The 24,041-nt window shown below is 31.4% G+C and overlaps 2 protein-coding genes across 2 annotated transcripts; one reads left to right on the top strand and one right to left on the bottom strand.

Annotated features, from left to right (window-relative positions):
• Window positions 1–432: 432 nt before the first annotated feature.
• LOC132915409 (uncharacterized) lies at window positions 433–8,676 on the bottom strand. Its single transcript, XM_060975198.1, has 8 exons — window positions 8,214–8,676; window positions 7,665–8,096; window positions 6,937–7,093; window positions 6,406–6,624; window positions 5,819–6,075; window positions 4,922–5,203; window positions 1,012–1,074; window positions 433–694 (listed from the first exon to the last, which is right to left on the bottom strand). The coding sequence occupies exons 1-8, from the start codon at window positions 8,304–8,306 to the stop codon at window positions 554–556; spliced, it is 1,644 nt and encodes a 547-aa protein (XP_060831181.1). The 5' UTR covers window positions 8,307–8,676; the 3' UTR covers window positions 433–553.
• A 3,349-nt stretch (window positions 8,677–12,025) lies between these two features.
• On the top strand, window positions 12,026–23,673 carry LOC132906939 (odorant receptor coreceptor). The gene is made up of 9 exons (XM_060959615.1): window positions 12,026–12,182; window positions 14,951–15,085; window positions 15,317–15,700; window positions 16,080–16,334; window positions 16,551–16,804; window positions 22,078–22,177; window positions 22,371–22,475; window positions 23,164–23,319; window positions 23,541–23,673. Exons 2-9 carry the CDS (start codon window positions 14,951–14,953, stop codon window positions 23,589–23,591), a joined length of 1,440 nt encoding a protein of 479 aa, XP_060815598.1. The 5' UTR covers window positions 12,026–12,182; the 3' UTR covers window positions 23,592–23,673.
• The last annotated feature ends 368 nt before the right edge of the window (window positions 23,674–24,041 follow it).

Consider the following 24,041-nt stretch of genomic DNA (forward strand, 5'->3'; position numbering starts at 1 on the left):
TTTTATTTATAAAAGAATTCACAATTTTGGTCATAGCATAAGTAATAAAAATACAATTGTTTTAAATCAATCAATTGCTATTTATATATCTTTATTTTATGTTTTGAAATGTTCCACGCTTTATATACCTTGAAATTTGAAGAAAAATAAAATATGATAATAATAATAAAATGATAGTAATAAGGCGATTATTTAATTCATGGACTTTGTTTCTCCTTATTCTTCATGCTCATGTAAAAAACATTCTTATCCGGGAATTTATTACTAACGAAAAATATCTAGCAAAAATATTAAAGAAAAAAAGGAGTTTCTCTGGTATGACAATTTAATAAAATTTTCCACCATTTAAGACACTTTTTCATATTCAGAATTAAAAATTTACAGCTTCATAAGGATAAAATAAAATTTATAAAAAGCAACAATGATAAACTCAGAAATGACGAAGATTTTAATATTGTTTGTTTTACCCAGGAAATTTTTGACGCAGTTTCCATAAAAAAAATTAAAAATTAGGTCATCGATAGTAAGATCAATGTGAAAGATCTTTTTTTTTTTAGGAGGTAAGGACAAATGCGCCAACCAAGGAGATAATTATGCCAAAGATCGTGGTGAACTTCTCCGCAATTTTAAAGTTTGCTGAATTCGTATCTGATTCTGGTGATGCATCCCTCTCCTCGAACTTTACTGTTTCCTCCTGCAAGCAGGTATTTACGAATGTTTCAGTATATACATATATATTTTTCAGTTTCGATTAACAAAAATGAATGTATCGTAGTTGTAAGTAAATCATTTCTTTTTTTTACTTTAGAGCTAGTAGTGAGATTTAAGAAAAAATAAAAGAAGCGAATATTAAGTTTGAAATGCTATATGAATCATTAAACTGAAAATAAATTGGTTCGTTCGCAACATAAAATTCGTGAAAATAAGTATTAAATTTAAAATGAATTAAAATTTACATGAAATAAATATTAAACTTGGAACGAATTAAGCACTGAAATCTAAATACTTTACCTTGACATTTAAATCGGCCACATTTTTAACTACTTCGTTCTGCCGAAAAAAAGAAGATAATATTAATCTAATAATAATGGATGAAATAACTAATTACATAACGATTACGTTATTCATTGATAGGATTACAGAAATGTCGTTTATATAATGCCCACGCGACGCTTTTAATTACTCTGATTAATGAACACGGCAATATCAATTCTATGTCGAAAGAAGTATACTTTTCGTTACTTTAAAGCTAATACGTATCTCTAAAAGAAGCGATTATTAGGTTGCAGTGTTATTCAAATCATTCGAATGAAGATAAGTTGATATATTAGCAATATGCGATTTATGTGTAATAAATATTAAATTTGAAATGAATAAAAATTTATGTAAAACGAATATTAGACTTCCAACGAATCAAACATCAAATTGTGAATATTTTACCTTGGTATTTAGGTCGGCAACATTTTTAACAACCTCGTTCTGTTGAAAGGAAGAAAACAACGTTAATTCAATATTAAGGATTAATTATAACTTGCATTATTTTATATAATATTGAGATTATGTTCCATAATAATACGATTGCAGAAATGACGTTTATATAATGCTCACGCGATGCTTCCAATTGTTCTGATTAATGAAAATGGCGATTCCAACTTTATGTCCGATTTTCGTTTCAAAATCGGATTCGAATTAGGCGAATGGTATAGTTTTCTATTTAAAGAAATTATGTAATGGCCGATAGCAATGATATTAGGATTTATTATCGTATATCGTGAACGATAATAAAAGAAAATTAATATAACGTTGTGCACGCATGACTCAGATCTAGCAGTGAAAGTGCGTATTTTCCTTTCGCAAACTTATTTAATTCACAGCGTAACATACTGGATAAAGTACTGTTTAGAAGACGAAGTATTGTTTTACCTTAACACTCGTAACTTCAGCTTTGTTGCCGTCATCCTGCAACAAAATGTTTATTTTATTGTTCAGCGAACTACAACATTTGATTACCAATAAATATTCTTACGAATGCATAATTATTATAATTATATATTTATAACGTATAACGTATTAGCATTTATCGTAATTTATTTAATCCAGTAATTGGAAAAGTAGCAATAATTTATCATCTGTATTATTAATACAGCAATGTTAACTGATTTATATTACAGCTTGTGTTTGATTTATATTTACAGAGACTAAGGCCAATCTAACTAATACTGGCTAATCTTCATTAATTTGTTACTTTGTTCTGAATAAAAGGAAGTTGTAACGACAGATGTAATTAAAAAGAAATTTTTTTTAACTCCTAGCTGATATTGTTAAGTTATAATAACATTATAGCACTTTGGTTAGTTAATTTTAATTTATATTTTATGTTTTATGTAATATAAATATATAATTAAAATTATATAGAATATCTTACATGAAAAATAAAATTAAATAATCATTAACATTAAATAATCTAACTCAGACTGTTTTGATCATCTATGATCCAACGATGCCAGGTGTTGAGGTGTTATGTAATACTTAATTATAATTAATACATAGCAAATAATTTCAGAGCAAAATAAAAAAAGGAATATATACTAATATATCTGCGTCGTTATAAAAATAACCTTAATAGCTGGAAAGATTCCTGTTTCATGTTCTGTACTTAATTCCCATTTATCATTTTATGATAAGTGGAACATTTACTAAGGAATGGCAGTTCAAGAACGTATCCTATTACACGATATAACATGTATTTATCATGCAAATTTGTACTGCAAATCAGAGTTTGTTATGAAAAATGTATACAAAAGGTTACAAGGCGATTTGCAAAGAAAAAATCCTAGTTTCTAAAACTCCTAGGAAAAGAATTCTTCACCATTTAAGGATGTTTTAACTCTATTTTGCTATATATTATTTACGTCTACATCATGGAAACTACTTATATTATGATAATTAATTATATGACTACGAACTAATTAAACTCCACCGTAGTAATTAATAATTCGTTCGATTTCCAAGTAAACGAGAAAGTTTTTCACAACTACAAATTAACTCAATATTTACATAAATCACGCTTATTTACAATTATGGTTATATTAATTATCGTAGCCTACAAGTCCGTGGCTCAACTTTAACTGTGTTCTTTTATTGTTAACGATTGTATTCCATCGACGTCAACCTCGTCCTCGAGGTATACACAGAGATATATACGAGATATAGTTTCAAGTATCAATCCCTCCGTCAGATTACTTTTCCCATTCGTATATTTTTTCGACACGAATCATATTTGATATTCAGCCGGGAATAATATTAGAAAAGAGCTGGTAATTTGAAACGTGGGTGTTACGGTTAAAATTACCTTGACAGAAATGTTAAGTTAATAAAGTAACAGGTCATATTTCGGATGTTGAATAAAAATTTGACGAGTAAATTAGTTTCCACGTTATTTATTTCTCCATAACGTCACGCCACTTAAAAGTTTTATATCCATGTGTCTATATTATTTCGATTGTCTTCTAATATAAATATCGTTAAATTATTGGTTTAGTATTATAGCATTTGACAAATCCATCTTCCTAGTTTAGTACTATATATCGACACCTACGAATTTTTTTACGATTAACAGTTTGATATAGCAATTAGTACGATTTTTTTTTGTAGTAGTAAGAGACAGTACAATTTTTTGGTCGAAGATCAAACAATTGAGCGCCATTCACCGATTCGAACGTATCTTTACATACTGTCACATATCGATTGCATACCTGCAGAATGTACGTTAGAAACATTTTTCTGATATATCTTATACCCGGAAAGGTCATGATTAATTTCAGCTTGTGTCAGAACCATGAATTTGAATTACATGTAACAAAATGTCCATATGAAATCGATCCTTCCGTGGAATTCTACATTTTTATTTATATTCTATTATTATGTATATATATTATGCTATGTATTCTATTTTTAAAATATCACTTGACAATTTTTGTTCTTAATTAAAAATTTTTTGACGTAAATATACAATCGCTTTATTTCGTCCTAACAATTTGACGAAGTTAAATATGTAAATAATGTAAACGAAGAAGATGTATGTAGAAACGCATAAAAGGATATTATACACTAAAATGATCTCTGTATTACACGCAATAGTTTTACAAGATACTTTAAAGGTCAGATTTCAAATAAGATAACACGATGAGCGAAACTATTTATTTGACAAAAAGATTTTCTATTTTCCGTGAAAAACGTAATCTAATTTATTAATCAGATTACTAAGTATGTATATAGACATCTAATTTGTCATTGGTAAAATAAAATTTAATTGATCGTTTACATGCTAATTAATTTGTTAGGTTTCGTTTTATTTAATCGAAAAAGCATTGTTTCCGAATATCGAACGAATTCCTATTTTCTGAAATTCATTCACCATCATGGGAATTGTTAATCGACAAAAGCGAACGTTATTACTACGACTATCATGATATTCCTACTACTACACTGTTTTATCAGGTTCAATGTCTAGGTTACTATCGAAGAACGCTATTTATACTCGGAAGTGGTTTGTATCAAGTATTCTTGGACAGTTTGAAACTGTCGTCATACCGGTGAATTCGATTCTAACTTTCAACGAACAGTTCACCTCTGTCTCTATCCTTCATTTATTATTATGTACTATCCTTATCGTTCATTTATGATAAACGGGGTAGTAGTCAATGCTACTAATCATACTACTCGTTACTCGTTACTACATTACAATGTCATCTTTCATTCTCTTAGATATTTGATCCTTTGATTGCTATTCCCACGCTGATTCTAATGTAAACTCTAACGTACCAACAAATTAACAACTAAAATTTGCAATATGTTAGTATTTCTTGCATAATTCTGCAACAAATTATTTTTGTGCCAGAAAAGATCAACATTGTCTCACCGATTTTTTAGCAGTATCTCGAGACGTTCTTCTCAGCACGGCCACGTTATGTGGTATGATCTTCAACTGAGCAACAGGAGGCGAAATAGCATCATGTCGACGATTTCTACAACCGGAGTCCTGACAGCCATTGGCAATGATATGTTTAACGGCAGTTGGAACGTCCCAAATTGTCGTAGCTTCGCGAATCATTTTGGCGGATGGTCCTTGTGCAAAGAATGGTACAGGTTTGCCGTCGTGCGGGCAGGCTCCTATCACAACGAGCAGCGTATCCTGCGATGCCTTTTATCATCATTTTATTAACATTAATCGGTGAGAATGAATTTTCGAGACGATATAGAGAAGTAAAACGAAGCAGAATGATTTTAAAATAAAAAATCTAAGAACAAGTGAAAAAGTTGAGATTGTTGTGAATATAAGTACTTTGAAAAAGTACTCTTCGTTTAATAGTAGACTAACGATATTCCAGTACAAGACAGGAAATCCTCGTCTATCGTAATTAATCCTAGCAGCAGCGAAAGCGTTAACGAGTTATCCTTGTTAAGGAAATACCAAATGACTTTCTCAACTCGATACCATTAGCTTATCGCGAAAACAAAAATTATTATAGAAAAGAAAAAAAGAGTTCGTTTTCCCTTTCGTATCTTTTATCGAGCATAAATTTTTAACCGCGGTTAACATTTTTAAACGAAATTATTACACAAAATATGAGTATCATTTCTACTATTTTTTTGTACATATGTTGTCTCGAGAAAACTAAGCGTACAATTACTTTTTTGATCTATCCTAGATTATCTGGCTTTGTATTTGATAATAGCAACAGATAAGACATACTATGTACTGGGAAATTAAATTGCATGAATCAAACGCATTACAGATTCCTGCAAAATTATTTACTTCGCGCTGTAGAAACTCCAATGCTGTATCGAGCTCGCTGGCAGACAACGAAGCGACCAATATGAAACCTTTTTCGTTTTCAACCGACTTTAGCTCCTCGATCATGTCCACGAAATTGGATCTAAGAAGATGGGATTTGCGAGGGGAAATAGGGTCCTCTGAGGCAGCGACGTTTTTACCGAGAGATTCCAGCAACGACCGAAACAGGACGAGCCTTATTTTGGAAAACATATCGAACACGTTCCACGCAGCTTCATCTATATTGTATATAGCGATTGGAAAATACGTATATTGCAAAATTGTTTCTTTGAAATTTGAATTTGACAATTAAACTTTCAACTGATCAAAGAAGAAAAAATTTATTATAAATTGCACCCACATATTCAAAAGATTTGTATTAGAAGATTTGTAATTGAAATATGAAAACCTCGTTATTGATAGCATCGATAATAAAAAATATTTAATAACAAAAAAAGACTTCCTGAAAATGGGGAATATTAACAATTTGAAAGATTCGTATGTTATGTTACACGTTATTAATTATTTTATTAAATACTGTCTTATATTTATACAATTAAAATACCCACCGTCTTCGCGAGCGTTTTGTGGAGGCATTAAAGGAGGGACTCGATCAATCGGTTTTCCTAAGTCGATAACACGCCAGTCACCACGAATTTCCGGCTTGGCTTTATGAAATTCCGGTTTCATGTTAATCTCATCAATTTCGTCGAAATCTCTTGAGAACCCTACCGATTCTTCAAATCCGAACAACGATGGGATAGTAAAGTTCGCGTTGGATAACGTTCCTATTTACAAAAAAAATGTTGTTACCAGCAAAAGAATATTGAAAAATAACATAAGATATAAAAATATAGACAAATTATTATTTATGCTGAACACTTCGCTAAACATTTTGCTAAATATCAGCAAAGAGACTATGTTAAAAGGGTGTTGTTACTGCAAACTGACTATTTTTGTTGAAATAAAGCTTATAAATGCGTTGCGGATAATCATTGGCTTTTCTCATTATATCTATGTACAATTATTGATTTACGTGTATAATATAACATAATATAAATTACAAAGTACAGCGTTACATAAATTTTGAAGAGCTAGACCTGTAGTCATTCCCTTAACATCTCGAGTCCAAAGCAACAATGTTGCAATGTTTGAACGCAGGAAGTGTTCGCAATCGTGTCTCTTGTCCCTATTGCCGGGAATTAGTGCATCGTCCAAGGAGAATCTTGCCTTGTCTGCTTGAATGTTGTTACAACTCTAAAATAAATTTCAATTTTTCAATCAATGTTAGAATTGATAACAACACGCTTTTGCTCGCCAATTGTTGTCTTTGGCTTTTTCTATTTCATTGACGTTAAATTTAACATTTTGTTCCTGAATTAAACGATGTTCGTAATTGTTAATTAGTAAAATTCTCGTATAAAATGCTATTATGATGATATTGTTATGGATAAATATTTATTGTCATACTATTTGTTACTTACAACATTCTTCTTCTCCACTGATATTTCTGTTTAAGAGGAAAATTCTCGCAAATAAATTTAAGATGTTTAGACATATCGTATTAAAAATATGTTAAATAACATGTACATAAAAATACATACACATACAAATGTATATAAAATAAACATAAATTGACAAGTTTGTAAACTCGATCACACAATTTTGCTATACTTGATTTTAGCCTTATTTTATCCTATAGAATCCCTCTCACTTTACACGTACCCGGAATTTAAGCACGCGACGTGTTTTATTTATTTAATTATTTATCAATCCAATTATTAAAATTATAACACATCAACACATCATAACTGACACGAAATCATACCTGAAGCATCCCTTCAACGGAGAACAGACGCGAAGCCTTGAAATTCTTCCAGAAATCTTCCTGATTTTGACCCGGATCAGCGATAATCACGACGACATTCCGTGGAGGAGAACTTGAAATCGTTTCGATAGCCATTGCTTCTTTTACAAAATTAGTGTCCTTGGTTTTCGGGAAACGCGTATCACTTTCAATATTCTCCATGGCAAGACCGAATCTTTTCTCGCGCGTCGTATCCGCAGGACTCGTCTGGTCGATGGTCCTCGTTGACAACTTTGTGTCCGAAATTTGCAAGCCTTTGTCGGTACCAGTCGCTTCCGTTTTCGTACTAGAGACGTGATCCACCGTAACCTTCTGCTCGGTTTCCAGTGATGATACCACGTTCCAGGTTGTTGGAATATTTACTAACAAAGACACGATTTCAGTACAAAGTAGCTGTATGAAGTAATTTGGAAATATAACTTTGCTCCGTAAAATTGGAGAAAAAAGTTCATGTTTGTCGGATGTTTACTATCGACAGTGATTATTTTACAAAAGATAAATATTTTGTACGTTACCCGAGCGCTCAGGGTTAAATCCAGAACAAGACAGCGTCATCGACATCGCTGCGCCCAATAAAACCGTCAAGAAATGTTCTTGTAACATTTTGCTTCTTAAAACGAGAGATTTATATTTAATAAAAACAGTAAGTTGTACATATTACATCCGGCAATAACACTGATTTGTAATACCAGACGTTGAAACTACAAAGTTTGTCATACCTCGCAAAAGTTCAGTAGAAAATACCTCCAACTGGAATAAGAAAATGTAAAATGGTGTTCAATTCGATGTATTTCCGACTTTTAAAATATAATATAAACCGTATTTTCAGTTGAAAAATCCACAAACGATGGATATGTCTGTTTGCTTCTAACAAAAGAAGACGTCTATGATTGACAGTTGTAGAATGAACAAAATACGGTGCTCGAGTGAATAAAAGAGTATTGACTTTCGACCAGACGTTTGTTTTTCAAGACACTGGAAACAATTCCCTTACGATTAATAGTTTTTTTTTACGCTATTTATTATTGTGATTGCTATTATGATGATATTGTTATGGATAAATATTTATTGTCATACTATTTGTTACTTACAACATTCTTCTTCTCCACTGATATTTCTGTTTAAGAGGAAAATTCTCGCAAATAAATTTAAGATGTTTAGACATATCGTATTAAAAATATGTTAAATAACATGTACATAAAAATACATGCACATACAAATGTATATAAAATAAACATATTGTTTTGATGAACATTCATAGATTTAAATAAATTGATATTTAAATAATTCAGACTTAATAATGTGAACAAAACGTAATACATTAGACCATCTTTGCAGCTTTTTGATGTAATATTTTAAGTACATGCGCATGTATGTAATTTACTTAGAATTAATCTTCGCTCCGCTTCCGGCATTGATGTCTCTGAAATTTCTTCTTTCGACGATGGAAGATAATTCACAGGAAAGATATACATATTTCAAATGGTTTGAAACAATTCATATTATTATTCATAGTCTTTTAAAATAATTTCTCTGCCGTACCATACATATTTTGCCATAATATAAAATACAACATGGTACTATAAAAATTTTATCCTTTGATCAAGTCACAGTTTTTTAAATAAAATATTGTAAGGTGTTGTAAATTACGATATGTAGATTATAATCTTCCAGAAACTCAGTTAAAGTCGTTCTACTTGTGTGAAAGAGATGCGACAAATAAAAGTTTTCATTTTTCTGTGTGCTTCTTGAAGAATACTTCGTTTGAAGGTATTTTAATTAATCATAGCTTTGATATCACGAGTTTTCTGTGATTACTTGACGTAAATAGTGTCAAGGCTGTTTAAAGTACCTCTATAATAAGTATGTATGAACATCTATAACATACCCTAGATAACTACTCTGAGATTTTCTTCCAGCTTTACAGTTGAAGAGACGACGTATGAAAAACACGAAAGAAGACAACGTTCGTGTAAATAATGAATAAAGTAAATTAGAATCTTTATCGTGGAAAGTTTCTTCCAAGATGGAAAGAAATCGTATCAAATATCAATATTAAATGAAAATCAACGTGTCAGTCTTAGCAACTGAAAATTATTTTTTTCATCTTTTAAATTGTATCAAATTGTTTAATCAATTGACTTATAAATTCTAAAAAATGATTGAAAATTGCGTTTTGAAACATGCGTGACAAATAAATATGGAGATATAAGAATATCAGGAATTGCTTTGATTTTATATTGTACTATAATGCGAAAGAAACGTTTATTAACAAAAATTACAAATATATTCATTAATTATATATATATATATATATATATATATATATATAAACATGAAATATAATATAAATTACTTTGTGTGTAGAGACACGACCTAATGAATTTTAAATCAAGTAAATGTAATTTATTGATTGAGCTATGATCGTACCACGTTGCATATTATTTAAAATGCGGGTTGTAAAGCAAATTACTGATGAATGTACTAACATATGTATGTGTATGTAATTGTAGTCTTCCATTATTTAATAGAACGTCTTTACATTGAGAACCGTTAAGCAATAACGCGGATAATCTTTATTAAATAAAAATATTTCTTCGCAAACGTAGAACAAATATAATAAGTTTATCTGATTAAAATATAAAAATATAATTTAATTATTTAATTAAATATTGTTTCTCTCTTACAACAAATATAATAAGTTTATCTGATTAAAATATAAAAATATAATTTAATTATTTAATTAAATATTGTTTCTCTCTTACTAAATAAATTTTCTATTTTTCCTGATACTAGCAGAACAAGTTTGATATAAAAGATTTGTTATTTAAAAAAATAGAAAATTTATGATATAATCGACATTACAATACAATTCGATAGTTTCTGTACAAACTTCATTTTTGTACCTTCTAACATTTTCATCTCCGTTATGAATTACGGAAAAATATAGAATAGCGGAAGAATATTAATCAACCACCTAGACTGGTCATCAAATCATGCACTTTTCATCCAAAAGTAATTTTCTTAAACTTCTTTTCCTTAAATATAGATCTAAGAATTATGATGAATTATGATTGATATCTACCATTTATCTGTAGTATTTGAATAAATATCGCGTAAATTAAATTACGAGTTGTTAATTTTCGAAACAAAAGGAACGTCTGTAATAGTTAATATTTAATAGTTGATATAATGTAATAGGGAAAGAAGATAATTTAAATGCAGAATATACTAGTAAAATACTGGTACTAAGGCATATAGAATCTTATAAATAATTTCATTGCGCACGTTGTAAGACATTTCCTTTATATCGATAAAATAAACAGGGTATTCACAGAGTACAGCAAAAATTGCTTCAATATTCTTCATCGAACTATACTTTCTTTAAGATATAGCATTTCAATCCTTTCAACTTTATAGTGAAGACGTTGATACATATTTGTCTAGTAATTTATTAAACATCTGAAGCGAAGAAAAGAAAAAGAAATACCCAATATAAGACAACCATTCCTTCAATTCTCTTCATGAAGATATGAAATCGCATAAAAATCGTTAGCCTATTAATATATCAACTTTTAGGAAAAGAAATTCCTAATCACAATTTTTAGTAGATAAAACAAATTACGCGCTATATAAATCTTTAGTTTTCTTCATAAAGATATAAAACTACATAAAAACCCATAATCTACTGATAAATTATCTTTTAAGAAAATAAACTCGCGGTCTGCATATAATATACAAAAACATATAAAATATCCAAAATGAGGTACTCGTCAAAATCCTCAACTGAAGAAACTTTGCTTCTCCTCGTAAAAACTGCATAACATATGAAATTACATAAAAACCAGCAATCTCTACCAGTAAATCAATTTTCAGAGAAATAACTTCCCTAAATTCCAACGATAAACGGATCAATAAAAATCTTGGAAACAAAGAAGGGACGTTTCCATTGCAAATTCCAATAATCCGAAGAATCGCTGTGGCGTGTTTCAACTTTCGAGAATATGAGTGTTCGAGACTTTCTTATCGGTCACGGCATATTTCTTCCCGTCCTTACTGTAGTTTCCCGAACGGTGGTGGTTGCAGTCGTCGAAATCTGAATAATTGATGCGATTAGGAAGCTCCGTGTCGACGGTACAAGAAATAATATGGCAACGAGCAAGCCGGCAACAAACGTTCTCGGACGTCTGCGCTTCGGTGCCCTGTCGGCGATTGGTCCACGTTTGGTACCCTGCCGACCTGGAGGGGTGTTATCGGTACGACAGGTGGTGGCTATCCAGGGGGTGGGAAGAAAAGAAAAAACGAAGAGGAACCCCTAGCTTGCCGAGCAGTGACGATCCATCGTGCTGTTCGTGTGTCAGTTTCCGTCGATAAACGTGTGCCCCCCGGCTGCACGCATCGCGTTTCTCTCGGCGAACTCGCGAGAAGTTCGCGTTTTCATCGTGGATTTGAATCGCGTAACAACGTACCCGCCTCAAGGTGAGAGAACATCTGAAAGTTGAACATCGATTTGTGAGTCGATGGTTTGGCGAAAAAATATTTTTCGTTTTCGTCGATGAATCGAGATGTGGTATAAAGGTTTCCGAGTATCTTGATGAAAAAAGGTGACTGGAAATTGTAGAACCGATGCTAGTTCTGTGATTTAATGTTCTTGCTATCGTGATGATATAGAAAGATCGAATCGAGAAATGATTTGATCGAGATTTTTCGAAACATTTGTTAGCTCTATCGTGAAATCATCGGGTCGAGATATAATATGAAGGTTTCTAAATATTCTTGATGGAGGGTGGTTGTATGATTGATGTTAGTTCTGTGATTTGATGTTCTCGCTATCGTGATGATATCATGGAATTGAATGAAGATGTGATTTGATTTAGATTTACTAAAATATCCATTAGTTCTATTATTGAATTAAATGGACTAAGAATTAAATTTTGTTGAAGATTTTTTTCGATATTTGTTAGTTTTTCGAAGAACGAACTTGCTTGTGTAAAAAATAAGGGGCGAGATTGGATAACTTTAATGCTTGATCCAGCATTCGATGTTCTTGGTACAACCATTGCCTGAAATTGAGTTCAAGGATGATTTAAAGATTCTGATAATATCGATTCATTTTAGCTATCTTCATAAAAAATTATGTAACAATATTTCGAACGTCGAAATAGATTTTCTAAGGAATTGATAAAGTAGTTTTATTATGAAGCTCAAAGTTCCAAAATTACTGACGATCTTTGAAATCGTACAGCAATACCATGAAACTAATGTCTTAAAGCAACTGCCCGTTTTATGTATAACAGTAAAATATTTAAAATCGTTTATGAACAAGAATCGATGAAACTTGCTGTTGTTTGCATGTATTTTCGAAATCGTATTATTTATGGTTTATTTACGCGTGGTTTTAGGAAAGTTATTGGCATTACGAAACATAGTCATTTATGGCTACCGTAGTTGTGAGGTAAACTTTTTTACAACTTTTTGAGAGATGGATCTTATGAAAGATTGATTATAGCCGTTTCATTATATTCACTGCGAATTTCCAACAAATAAAACTCCTTACAAATTATTCAAATCTATGTTTAATGTTATTTATCTAATTTAAGAAAAGAACGTAGGAATATTAACATATTTGATATTTATCTATTTTATTGATACTGATACTGGTGTTCGAAATTTCTACAAAATGGTTACATCGTTCAAACTTTGGAATAAATTAGGCGTTTTACACGATTCTTTGCTTCGAAATCATTACACGTTTCTTCAAAATTTTCATTACACATTCTTCCTTTAAAATACGCAGGCAGAAACGTCGAATAAAATTGCAAAGATAAAAAATTCTCTTCGATCAACGTGTCTTTAAACAATTTATATCTACAGGCACAGAAAAAGGTATTCTATATAAAATAAACTTAACCAATATTGGAACTAGTGTAGATTTGCAATCGAGTAAAATATTAAAGTGCTTATTAGAATTGTAGTTGACAAATGTAGAAAGTTTTGGAAGTTGGACGTAGTTTGGCGTTTTGTATAGTTGAATACGTGTAACTTTTTAGACAGATTGAATATTTTTTGCAATATAATTTGAAAGCATATAGCAATGCAATATTTAAATACTTCTTTTATATTTTATGTAGGATTTTTGTCATTTACATGTTCTATCCTTTTAGTATTCAAAGAAGAGTCACAAACTTTGCGCTTCTATTATAGGCTATAACTCCGTAACAGACCACGAAAGTTATCATCAATACGATGACAGATGTGAAATTAAACGCGCAAACGCGCCCATGAATAATACTTCAAGGGTACAAACCACGATGCTCATCAACTATTAAACTATACGTACTTACAAGTCTCTTGCGTATACTCATTATACGAACATTAAATATAATACGCAATTAATGTGAATTATCATGTTTATCGCTTTACCTTTCGTTTTACTTTTTATCGCGATATATTAGGTTGTGCGAAAAGTGTCTTTGTTTTACAGACACGTCTTCTACAACAACACGTCTTTATACAAACATGAAACCTAATCTATCAAACGTTGTGATCTTTATCTTGATAGAACAAAGTGAATCATACGTAATTCGATAAAACAATATAAAACGAAAAATGTTGTGCATCCATTATTTCCTTATAAAACGAAAGAAACTTTTCGGACGACCTAATACATATGATTGGATCAAACTTTTAGGAGTGTATGAGAAAGTTTGAATGAATATCTATTACAAATTTAGTACTCGATAACCTTTAAACAACGAACGGAAGTAATGAAGACCTAGAGTAACTGCATTGACTTTACCCTAATGTCTACAATGACAAATGTTTAGAATATTATAGAACATAACTTCCCAATCAATTTACTTCATATGAATTTACATAGCTTCTCATAGCTTAATTTTTATACATGTCTTATCTACAATTTTAAGTAACAAAGATATGATGATTATCAGATAACAAAGAAATTCAATTTAACCTTCATAATTCTTTTAGAATATGTTGTTTTCCTTTGAAACAAAATGTTTCTAAAATATTATGTTTAAATATTTTAAATAGTCAGCACCATGATTTAATTTAGTCAAGTAAGATAGAAATAATTAATTAGAATTAGAGGTTCAATGCAATTAAAATTAAAACAAAGTATGCTATACAAAGTATACAAAGTATACTACTGATACTAGAAATAATTCTTTCCATATAATATACGTTCGATGGAATATAACTAAGTTCTTCCAAACTCGTTGCTTCAGATGATGAAATTCAAGCAACAGGGGCTAGTCGCGGACTTGATGCCCAACATAAGACTGATGAAAGCTACTGGGCATTTCATGTTCAATTATTATACCGACAATTCTACGAAAACTATACACAGAATCTTCGCAATTGTACGTAAAATCACATTAACTTAACAAAATTATTTATAGATAACTGTCTATTTTATATACATCTAATTAATAATTTATACGCTTCTAATCGTTCTATTGTAAAATCGCTATAAAGAAATCTATATTCGAGAAGAAGCTTAAAATAATAGAAAAGTTTCTTAAATAGAGAAAAAGAAGAAAAAGCAGAAAATTCAAATAAAAAGAAATTAATCGAAACTATGTTACCAAAAGATACACCTGATCCTGATGCTGATGCAGTTTGGGTTCTGTGGTATAAACCTAATCTTTGAGAAAGAGGACGTGGACGATCTTACGGCAAACACAATCACGATGCTGTTCTTCACTCACAGCGTGGTCAAGGTCGTTTACTTCGCAGTTAGGAGCAAACTATTCTACAGAACCCTTGGCATTTGGAATAATCCGAATAGCCATCCCTTGTTCGCCGAGAGCAACGCACGTTACCATCAGGTGGCTGTGAGGAAGATGAGAATACTTTTGCTGGCTGTTCTAACAACCACGATGCTGTCGGCCATTTCTTGGACCAGCATTACGTTCATCGGTGATTCCGTGAAGAAAGTTATCGATCCTATCACGAATGAGACCACCTACGTCGAGGTACCGTAATTATTTGTTTATTTTGAACAACATAGCGCTATTTATTTCTTTGTTAAAAAAGTAAGAAAATCGGTATAGCAACGTTCTCGAATTTTTTCAACGATCGTTCGCTTTGGCGTTTGCAAAAATGATAAACAATAAATAACATTAAAGATTAGTAATTCCTGTAGTGTGGGTGTTACTGATTCAAATAGGCGATAAAAAATAAAAATTACAATGTTAAAATGTTTCATTTAATCTACAATGGTCTATGTTTACCTCTATCTTCTTGTAAATTAACATGGCTATTAACGACCCCGATATGCAGCAGAAAAATTTAATTCGGAAAAAGAGAAGATTAATTTCAAAATGTTAATTGCAAACATATTTTTTCATGCAGATACCAAGGTTGATGTTGCGTTCTTGGTACCCGTACAATGCCAGCCACGGGATGGCTCACATCTTGACTTTGATATTCCAATTTTACTGGCTGGTGTTTTGTATGGCAGACGCAAATCTTCTGGATGTACTCTTTTGCTCGTGGCTCCTCTTTGCTTGCGAACAAATTCAACATCTGAAGAACATTATGAAGCCTTTGATGGAATTCAGTGCCACCCTGGACACTGTCGTGCCACACAGCGGGGAACTGTTTAAAGTAAGCTGAAATTTTATCTGTCAAATATGATATAATCTCTACTTATGTTAAATAGAATTTTTTATTATCCATATAATTTTTGTCGACAAGTTTATGTAATGTAAATATTTGTACAATGAAACCAAGTGATTCGTAAAAACTGGAGCTGATTAATTTGATTTTTGAGAGGTCCGTGTCCCGATCGCAGCTTCCAATGTCCATTTGTTTGCTATTCAGGCTGGCAGTGCAGAGCAGCCGAGAGATCGTGACCCATTACCACCATCCACGCCAACAGCACCGGGCGAGAACATGTTAGACATGGATCTTCGGGGAATATACAGCAATAGAACAGATTTTACGGCCACATTTCGACCAACTGCTGGAATGACTTTCAACGGGAGTGTGGGACCAAATGGATTGACAAAGAAACAAGAAATGCTAGTCCGCAGTGCCATCAAATACTGGGTTGAGAGGCACAAACATATTGTAAGGTAAGTACGTCATATTTTCTTCAGCGTGTAATGCTTTGCTGCGTATATTTGACTTTTATCATCTTTATGTTCATATGTATTATTTATAGGTATCATATTTATTTTACTTGTTTTGTAATAACATTTCGTTATATATGTGACATTTTTTAAATGACATATATACATAACACTGGTGGAATTTACATATAATTTATATAATAATCTTTGCCCTTTCGTATTTTGCCGAAAACATACGCGAAAAGAATTAAAACTGAAATTCTCTGGAAACGCCACAAAATCCACTATAATTAATCGCTGATCGCAAGGATCGTTTGTGTAACAAAGATTACGTTGAACGCTTAAATAGAAAAAACTCTACCGAAGAACAGATATTTTGTGAAAATTGGACCGCACAGTTTAAAATTCGATGATTTAACTGGGAACTTCCAAAGTAACAATTAATTCTAACTTTACATGTATAAGAATTATGAATTTCTTTAGTCATAGGAAATAACTTTCCCATTTATTAGAAATCCTATTTTTATTGTTATTAAATTCTGTTATATGGGGGAAAAGGGAATTTGTCATCGAGAAACAATCTAAAATCATTGACAATGGCAAAATCCGAAACAATAGACCCATTTCTCGTGGTTGAAAATAAAATTTTCACGATGAAGTTAAATTGCAGCACGTCGCAATTTCAAAGTTCGTCAACGTCTTGACTACTCCGGTATAACCCAGTTTCCCATTTCGATTCTCATCTCGACTTCGTTTCTACACGGAAACGTAATCTACGTCGACAATGAGAGAACCTTTCACACTCGTGATCGTAACAATGAGAGACTTCCATTAGGATAATAATCCCCGTGCCAGGTGAATAAGTAAATTCGCGCGATTTCGTTACCATCTACACTTTTCAACCGGTGTCAGCTTGCTAAATTTTTCCATTAAACCGTTTCTCGTGAAAAGCGATGAAAATAGCTCAACGTTTAATCAACATAAAAAAAAGAGTTAGAAGGTTTATCCCGTTTGGAATTCCTTGGAATTTTTTAATAAAAACGATTCAATAAGAATAAAATGGTTTTAGAAGTTGCTATGGTACGAGTTTTAGATTCCTGTAACGTTCAAATCCATTTATTATTGAAATACGCAGTGAATATCTTTGTTTAAAGTTCGTAAAGGACGAACGATGAAAAATTATTTATGTAGACTTTATGGGGGCAGCCTTTTAATTAAGGAAGTGATTTCAAATTAACGAAAACTATTCGCATAATGTTTGGAATTGCATTACTTGTTCAACGACAATGGGAAGAATTAAATTGCATAGCGTAATCCTAATTGACCGAAAGTTCCGGAATAAATTACCATTACCTATTAAATTTTGATGGGAACTTGTACTGAAATAAAAACAAGACAAAGCAATTAAACAAATATAATTTATAATAGAATTTAGAATTTTAACTTATCTTTGAATAAATTCTAAATTAAATATTAAAAATAATTATTAGCCATTCGTGGACAAGAAAAACTGAAATACGTACACGATTGAAATATATTATGTTGGATTAAATTTACAATAAATTATATTAAAACAATAGCGTTTTCAGTAAATCGAAAAGTTGGGTAAAAAGATTGCGGAAGATAAAAAAGGAGATATTTTTGAAATAGTATGTACACGAGTTTTGCGTTAGAAAATTAAAAAAGAAATTTTACTATTTTTTAAAATAAAAAAAAATTAACAAAGAGAAATATAAAAAGAAAAATTAAAAAAGAAACGCATTGTTGAAAAATTCTATTTCGAATTTGAATTACCATATGTTCAGGTTCGGAATTTTCAAACGTATGTTTCGCATCTACTCTACCCTCAGTGAATAATTCAGAAAAGGCAAAGAAATTTTCCCCCGGTTGTATGTGCGAATGTAAAATCAATATTCTGTTTACTCGAGGTTTTATATTGGCTGGAGCAATCTTAGTTGGAAACAAATACATTCGTTATACATGGAACGCGTTTATTCATCGGCAAACAAAGGTACGTTTTAATAAAAATGTTCCCTATTGCTTTTGAAATTCAGTGGAATTTATACGATTCGATTTTAATTTGGAAAAAAGTACGAGGTAAAAAAGGATCGAAATTCAAGCAATGTTCGCATTGCGTTAGTTTCGTGCGACAATAAACTTACATAGTTAATCGAACGTGTAATTCGAATGTTTTGTAGAACAATCCGCTCTTCAACAGCCGGGTAATTTCTTCCATTCGGTTAATTTTACGTGTCAAAAAGTTTTAATGGCCAACTAAATTTGATCACATTGCGTAAACTCGTAATTTCTTTAACGTCGTGACTTATTACAAACATAAATTTTTATATAAATCTTCCTATTTTCTGTACTGAATTCTAAAGCTTGAGACTCTTTTAGGAAGAAAAAATGATATCTTGTATATTTAAGGTATAATGAAAAATGAACTGGAAATTATTTTTTACGATGAGTTACCCATTTTAACTTGCATGATTCTGCCCCAAACATGGAGTACTTTATGGGACATACACTTTATTATTTTATTTATTATTTTCAACTTGAAATTCAGTGGTAGTGTCTTCTTTTAACAAACGTTTTTCTCTTTTCCTTTATTATATTCTTTGTTACTACAACTTCCTATTTTGATCATATTTTCATATATATTTTCATAGTTATTATTTCTATATATTTTGACAATCACACAACATCCAAATGGTCGAAAATGAAATAAGTAAAGAGTTAGCAAAAAGATTGAAGAGATCCAATAGATAAAACTGAATAGATAAAACTACTGGCGACTAAAGAACAAAGCATATGCCAAAAAGATCAAATTGAAAGAAACACGAAGAAATATGGAAGGTGAAAAATAAGTGTCTGTCCATAAAAAGTAAATAAAATCTCAAAAAAAGCGCCGCCGTAAATTTATAAAATTCCTAAAAAAATTATACAAATTAGTCAAGTTTTAGGAGTTCAAATAACAGTGCTAAAATAATAAATAACGAATCTGTGAAATCAAGGAATAAGAGTCGTAATTAATTACAAGAAGCTTGGAATTGCTAGTCAAACCCCAGAAAAAATATCGCGTACAAGAAGGAAACGTGTTTCCGGGTTCTTAGTATGCGGCGAACTTTGAAAACGAAGAAGCGTGAAACGACGGTCGCACCGCATCCAAGAAAATTTTTAAAGAAGACGAAGGAACGGAACTACGTCCTATGTATATAGGTTGTTCGACGGTGCAGAAACAGAGGGGATGCGTGTATTCCCACGGTGGTGAAGTATTTATTCTAAGAGAGCGCGATATTGACCGCAACTGGGGACATAGCAAGCGGACTGGACAATTTATTGGACAATTCAGGGGTTGTACGTTGGTCGCGTTCACGTGTGCACCAGTATACGTGTCTGACACGTGTGTGTACACGTTTCGTTGCTCGACGGTGCACAGAATGCAGAATGTGTTCGATGTTTGCCCTTCGACCGCCACGCGAATCCTTGCTCTGCTTTGTTACAGAAAAATACACGAAAACCTGTTGCCTACGTCTGATATTTCGATGCATTAGCCTGATCAATTACTGTCCCTTTTACACGTTAATGCCCGAAAGTGATTTTGCTTGTTGGTTGTCTTTTACAGGGATTTTTTAAAGCGAGGCAGAAGCGGACTTTTTCGCTTCTGCAGCATGGAAACATTTTTAGTGAAATTTATAACGAAAGGAATATTAAGGTCACGTGAGAAAAATATAATAAGTTTATTTTTACATGACTTATTATTTGATATAAAATTCGTAGGTTTAGGCGAAAAGATGCCACATAAAAAAGATATCTTACCTTTTAAAAATAAATCTAAGAAGTTTTGTACATAATAAGATTTTTAATTTTAAATTAAATGAATTTAATGTTAATGTTTAATGCTAAAATATTCAAGAATAGATTAAGCAGTAAGATTATACTTCTAATTTCTAAATCAAATAAAATAAAAAAAGGAAGCAGTTTAAACAATATAAAGCTAGTTGACGGTATTTTATAAAAGTTTTATTAAAGACAATATTTATATTAAATTTGAAAGTTGTTTCCCTATAAAAGACATAAAGTATGTCTTATAATAATAATATATATGTCTTATAATAATTCATATTAATATTACGTTAAAGAAATAGAGACATCGAATACCATAACGGATAGATAACTACACTAAAGTAGAAAGGATCTTGTTTTTCATTTTTTTCAAAGAACTTTCCTTCGGGCAGCAAGACGGTATAAATAATTGTAAGAAAGTGACAGGTAAGGTACTTAAGCGGAAGATTAAAGGATTCTTCGTGAATAGAAATTAAGGGTGGATGAAGGATTTCTCCGTTAAATTGGAAATTTCCAAGGAAATCAAGTAAAACAATGCAAAAAGGAAAGAATCATTTCTTCGTCAATTTCAAGTTTGATAGAAGTTTTGATGAAAGTAAATGAACATGGATAAATATAAAGTAGACGGAAAATGGACAGGCTAAGAAACAAATACGAGAAAGAGTGAATCCAATAAGAAAATAACGAATCGAAGAACCGTCAAACACCTTATTCTTCCCCTTTAAAGCACTTGAAAGTATTGATCATTCAACTTGGATACAGCTAACTTGACGATACGTTGGTGAAATGCATTATTTAAACAGTAAAGGGGAGGTGTGGAATCAAGGAGAAAAGAAAAAAAGGAAGAATGATAAAGAAGACGAGAGAGAAAAAGAACAAGAGAGAGAGAGAGAGAGAGAGAGAGACAAGTTGTCCAATCCTAAACTCTAACCAACTGGTTAAATGCATTCATCCAGTGAACTAGGTCGAATTAAAACTTTGTTGTATGGTAGCCACGGGCTTACGAACAGATTGGGTTTGGTACATTTCAAGGATCTCAGCTCTTTTAGCATTTAACGAGGACTACAAGCCTACAATGTATGCAAACAAACACTGAAATGTAATATAAAATAATAATAATGCAAAGTTCATTTAAACAAATTTGGCAATTAATATAGTTTATTATTTGGCAGAATTTAATATCTACATTATGTTTACGGTATATTTATGTACTTAATAATTCTAATAATATTATGTAATTGGATATTCAAAAATTTGAAAATAAGTTCCCTGCATTTTGGAAGGTAGAAGTTATTACAAAAGATTATATTGTATATTATTATGGAAAATTCCGTATCGTTATAAAAGGAAATAGCAATTTTATATTTATGATGCAAATGGGTAAATCTGTTTATTATTTAAATTACTTTAACATTGTCATTATTTTCTAGACTCGTAACCGCAATTGGAGACGCTTACGGTGTTGCTCTGCTGTTACATATGTTAATTACCACCATCACATTAACTTTACTTGCCTACCAAGCAACAAAGGTAATATAAAGAGTTTAACAGAAATACTCTTAACTTTTTTCCGCATAAAACAGCACAAATAGCGCAAATATGAAACACAATAAAATATAGCGTAAAATTAGAGGAGTCTATTTATTAGAAGAGGAAAAGATGTTCAGCTAACTTACCTCCATTTCCAATGATAAAAGAGATAAAACTTTGATTTATCTTTCAGATAAATGCAGTGGATACATACGCAGCTTCGGTAATAGGTTACTTGTTATACTCCCTAGGGCAGGTCTTTATGCTGTGCATATTTGGAAACCGTCTCATCGAGGAGGTACATATAATTATCCGTATAAATATTAATCGACTATGTATCCCAGCACAAAACGATGCAAATTTTAATCGAGTCCCGATTTCTTGAATTTCCAACGTACTTTTACGAAGAATAATAAAAAATTACCATGGAACCGTTCGTATCACGTGTTATGAATCTGGAATTTACGATTCTAGAATTTTCGAGACATGTACATATATTAAAATTAATAAAAAATATCAAATCATTCTCATGATACATATATTGCAAGTTCGATCATATTTCTGCGTAGGTCGTACATTTCGAAATAATTCTAATTACGAGCAAATTAAACATTATTCGTATTTGTATATCGTATATTTATTATATTTCCCTTTATTTTATTTTCCAAGTGATTTCCATTCGTACCGTAATTCTAAAATATCGTAAATCAAGTTTTACTGCGTTATCAATAGATTTCGGACGTTTATGCATGTTCGTGATATTTCAATACGTAGAAATGTAAAAGATGTTTAAGATATACAAAGATACAAATTGTGCACAGCGAAGTACCGCTGTTGTGATATTTATAAGACGAAGCGAATCTCTCTATAAGTTTCGTTCCTTTAGTGTCGTGAAGTATGAATATACATAAATATGAACAATCTAGTCATCGATATTATAAAAAGCCATATTTCGCATCTACCTACATTTTTTGTATTATACACAGAGTTCATCAGTGATGGAAGCCGCTTACTCTTGTCATTGGTACGATGGATCAGAAGAGGCTAAAACTTTCGTGCAAATCGTTTGCCAGCAGTGCCAAAAAGCGATGTCGATTTCAGGAGCGAAGTTCTTCACCGTCTCTTTGGATCTCTTTGCCTCGGTAATATAAATATCAACTTTACTTAAATTTATCCCGACATCAATTTTGTCACTCGTCCGCGTTGAACAATAAATTTTAATTCCGAGTAAGAATCTCGCAGTAAAATTCAGTTTGAACTAACTTTGACAATTTTAACTTCTGAAAAGGTTTAAGTTCAGTTTAAACTCGGTTGAATATTTTGGTTGTAAGGTTTCATTAAATAAAAACAACTAATTTTCCAGGTATTGGGAGCTATGGTCACCTACTTCATGGTGTTGGTGCAACTGAAGTGAACGCAGGAGATTATCTATTTTATGATGGAACGTAGAAACTGGAATGTTGGAGAAGATGGATTATTGAAATTATCAGGCAAGAGTCTTGTTCTCCATCTTTTAGAGTACTATTTTCTATTGGATTTTCGTATAGATGAATTCAGCTGGAAACTGTGACTAAACGACAATGTAGGATTATAAACTTCAGTAAAGGGTATCCTTCGTCTCTACTCAATTTTCAGGTGTTAGGGAAATCCAATGCCTCGTAATCGTATATCAACCATACTTATTTATGTTCTCGTGGAAAACGAAAATTGTTTAAATACGAAAGATATTCATAGTTTATAAGATAAATATAAAACGCAGCTATAATAATTATCACTCAATAATATTACATATATATTGTTCGAAAGTAATAGAAAAAGAACTCGGCCACGAGAGAAATACGAAATACTTGATCGCATAGTTCCA

This window comes from Bombus pascuorum, chromosome 1, assembly GCF_905332965.1.
Source record: "Bombus pascuorum chromosome 1, iyBomPasc1.1, whole genome shotgun sequence".
NCBI lineage: Eukaryota > Metazoa > Arthropoda > Insecta > Hymenoptera > Apidae > Bombus > Bombus pascuorum.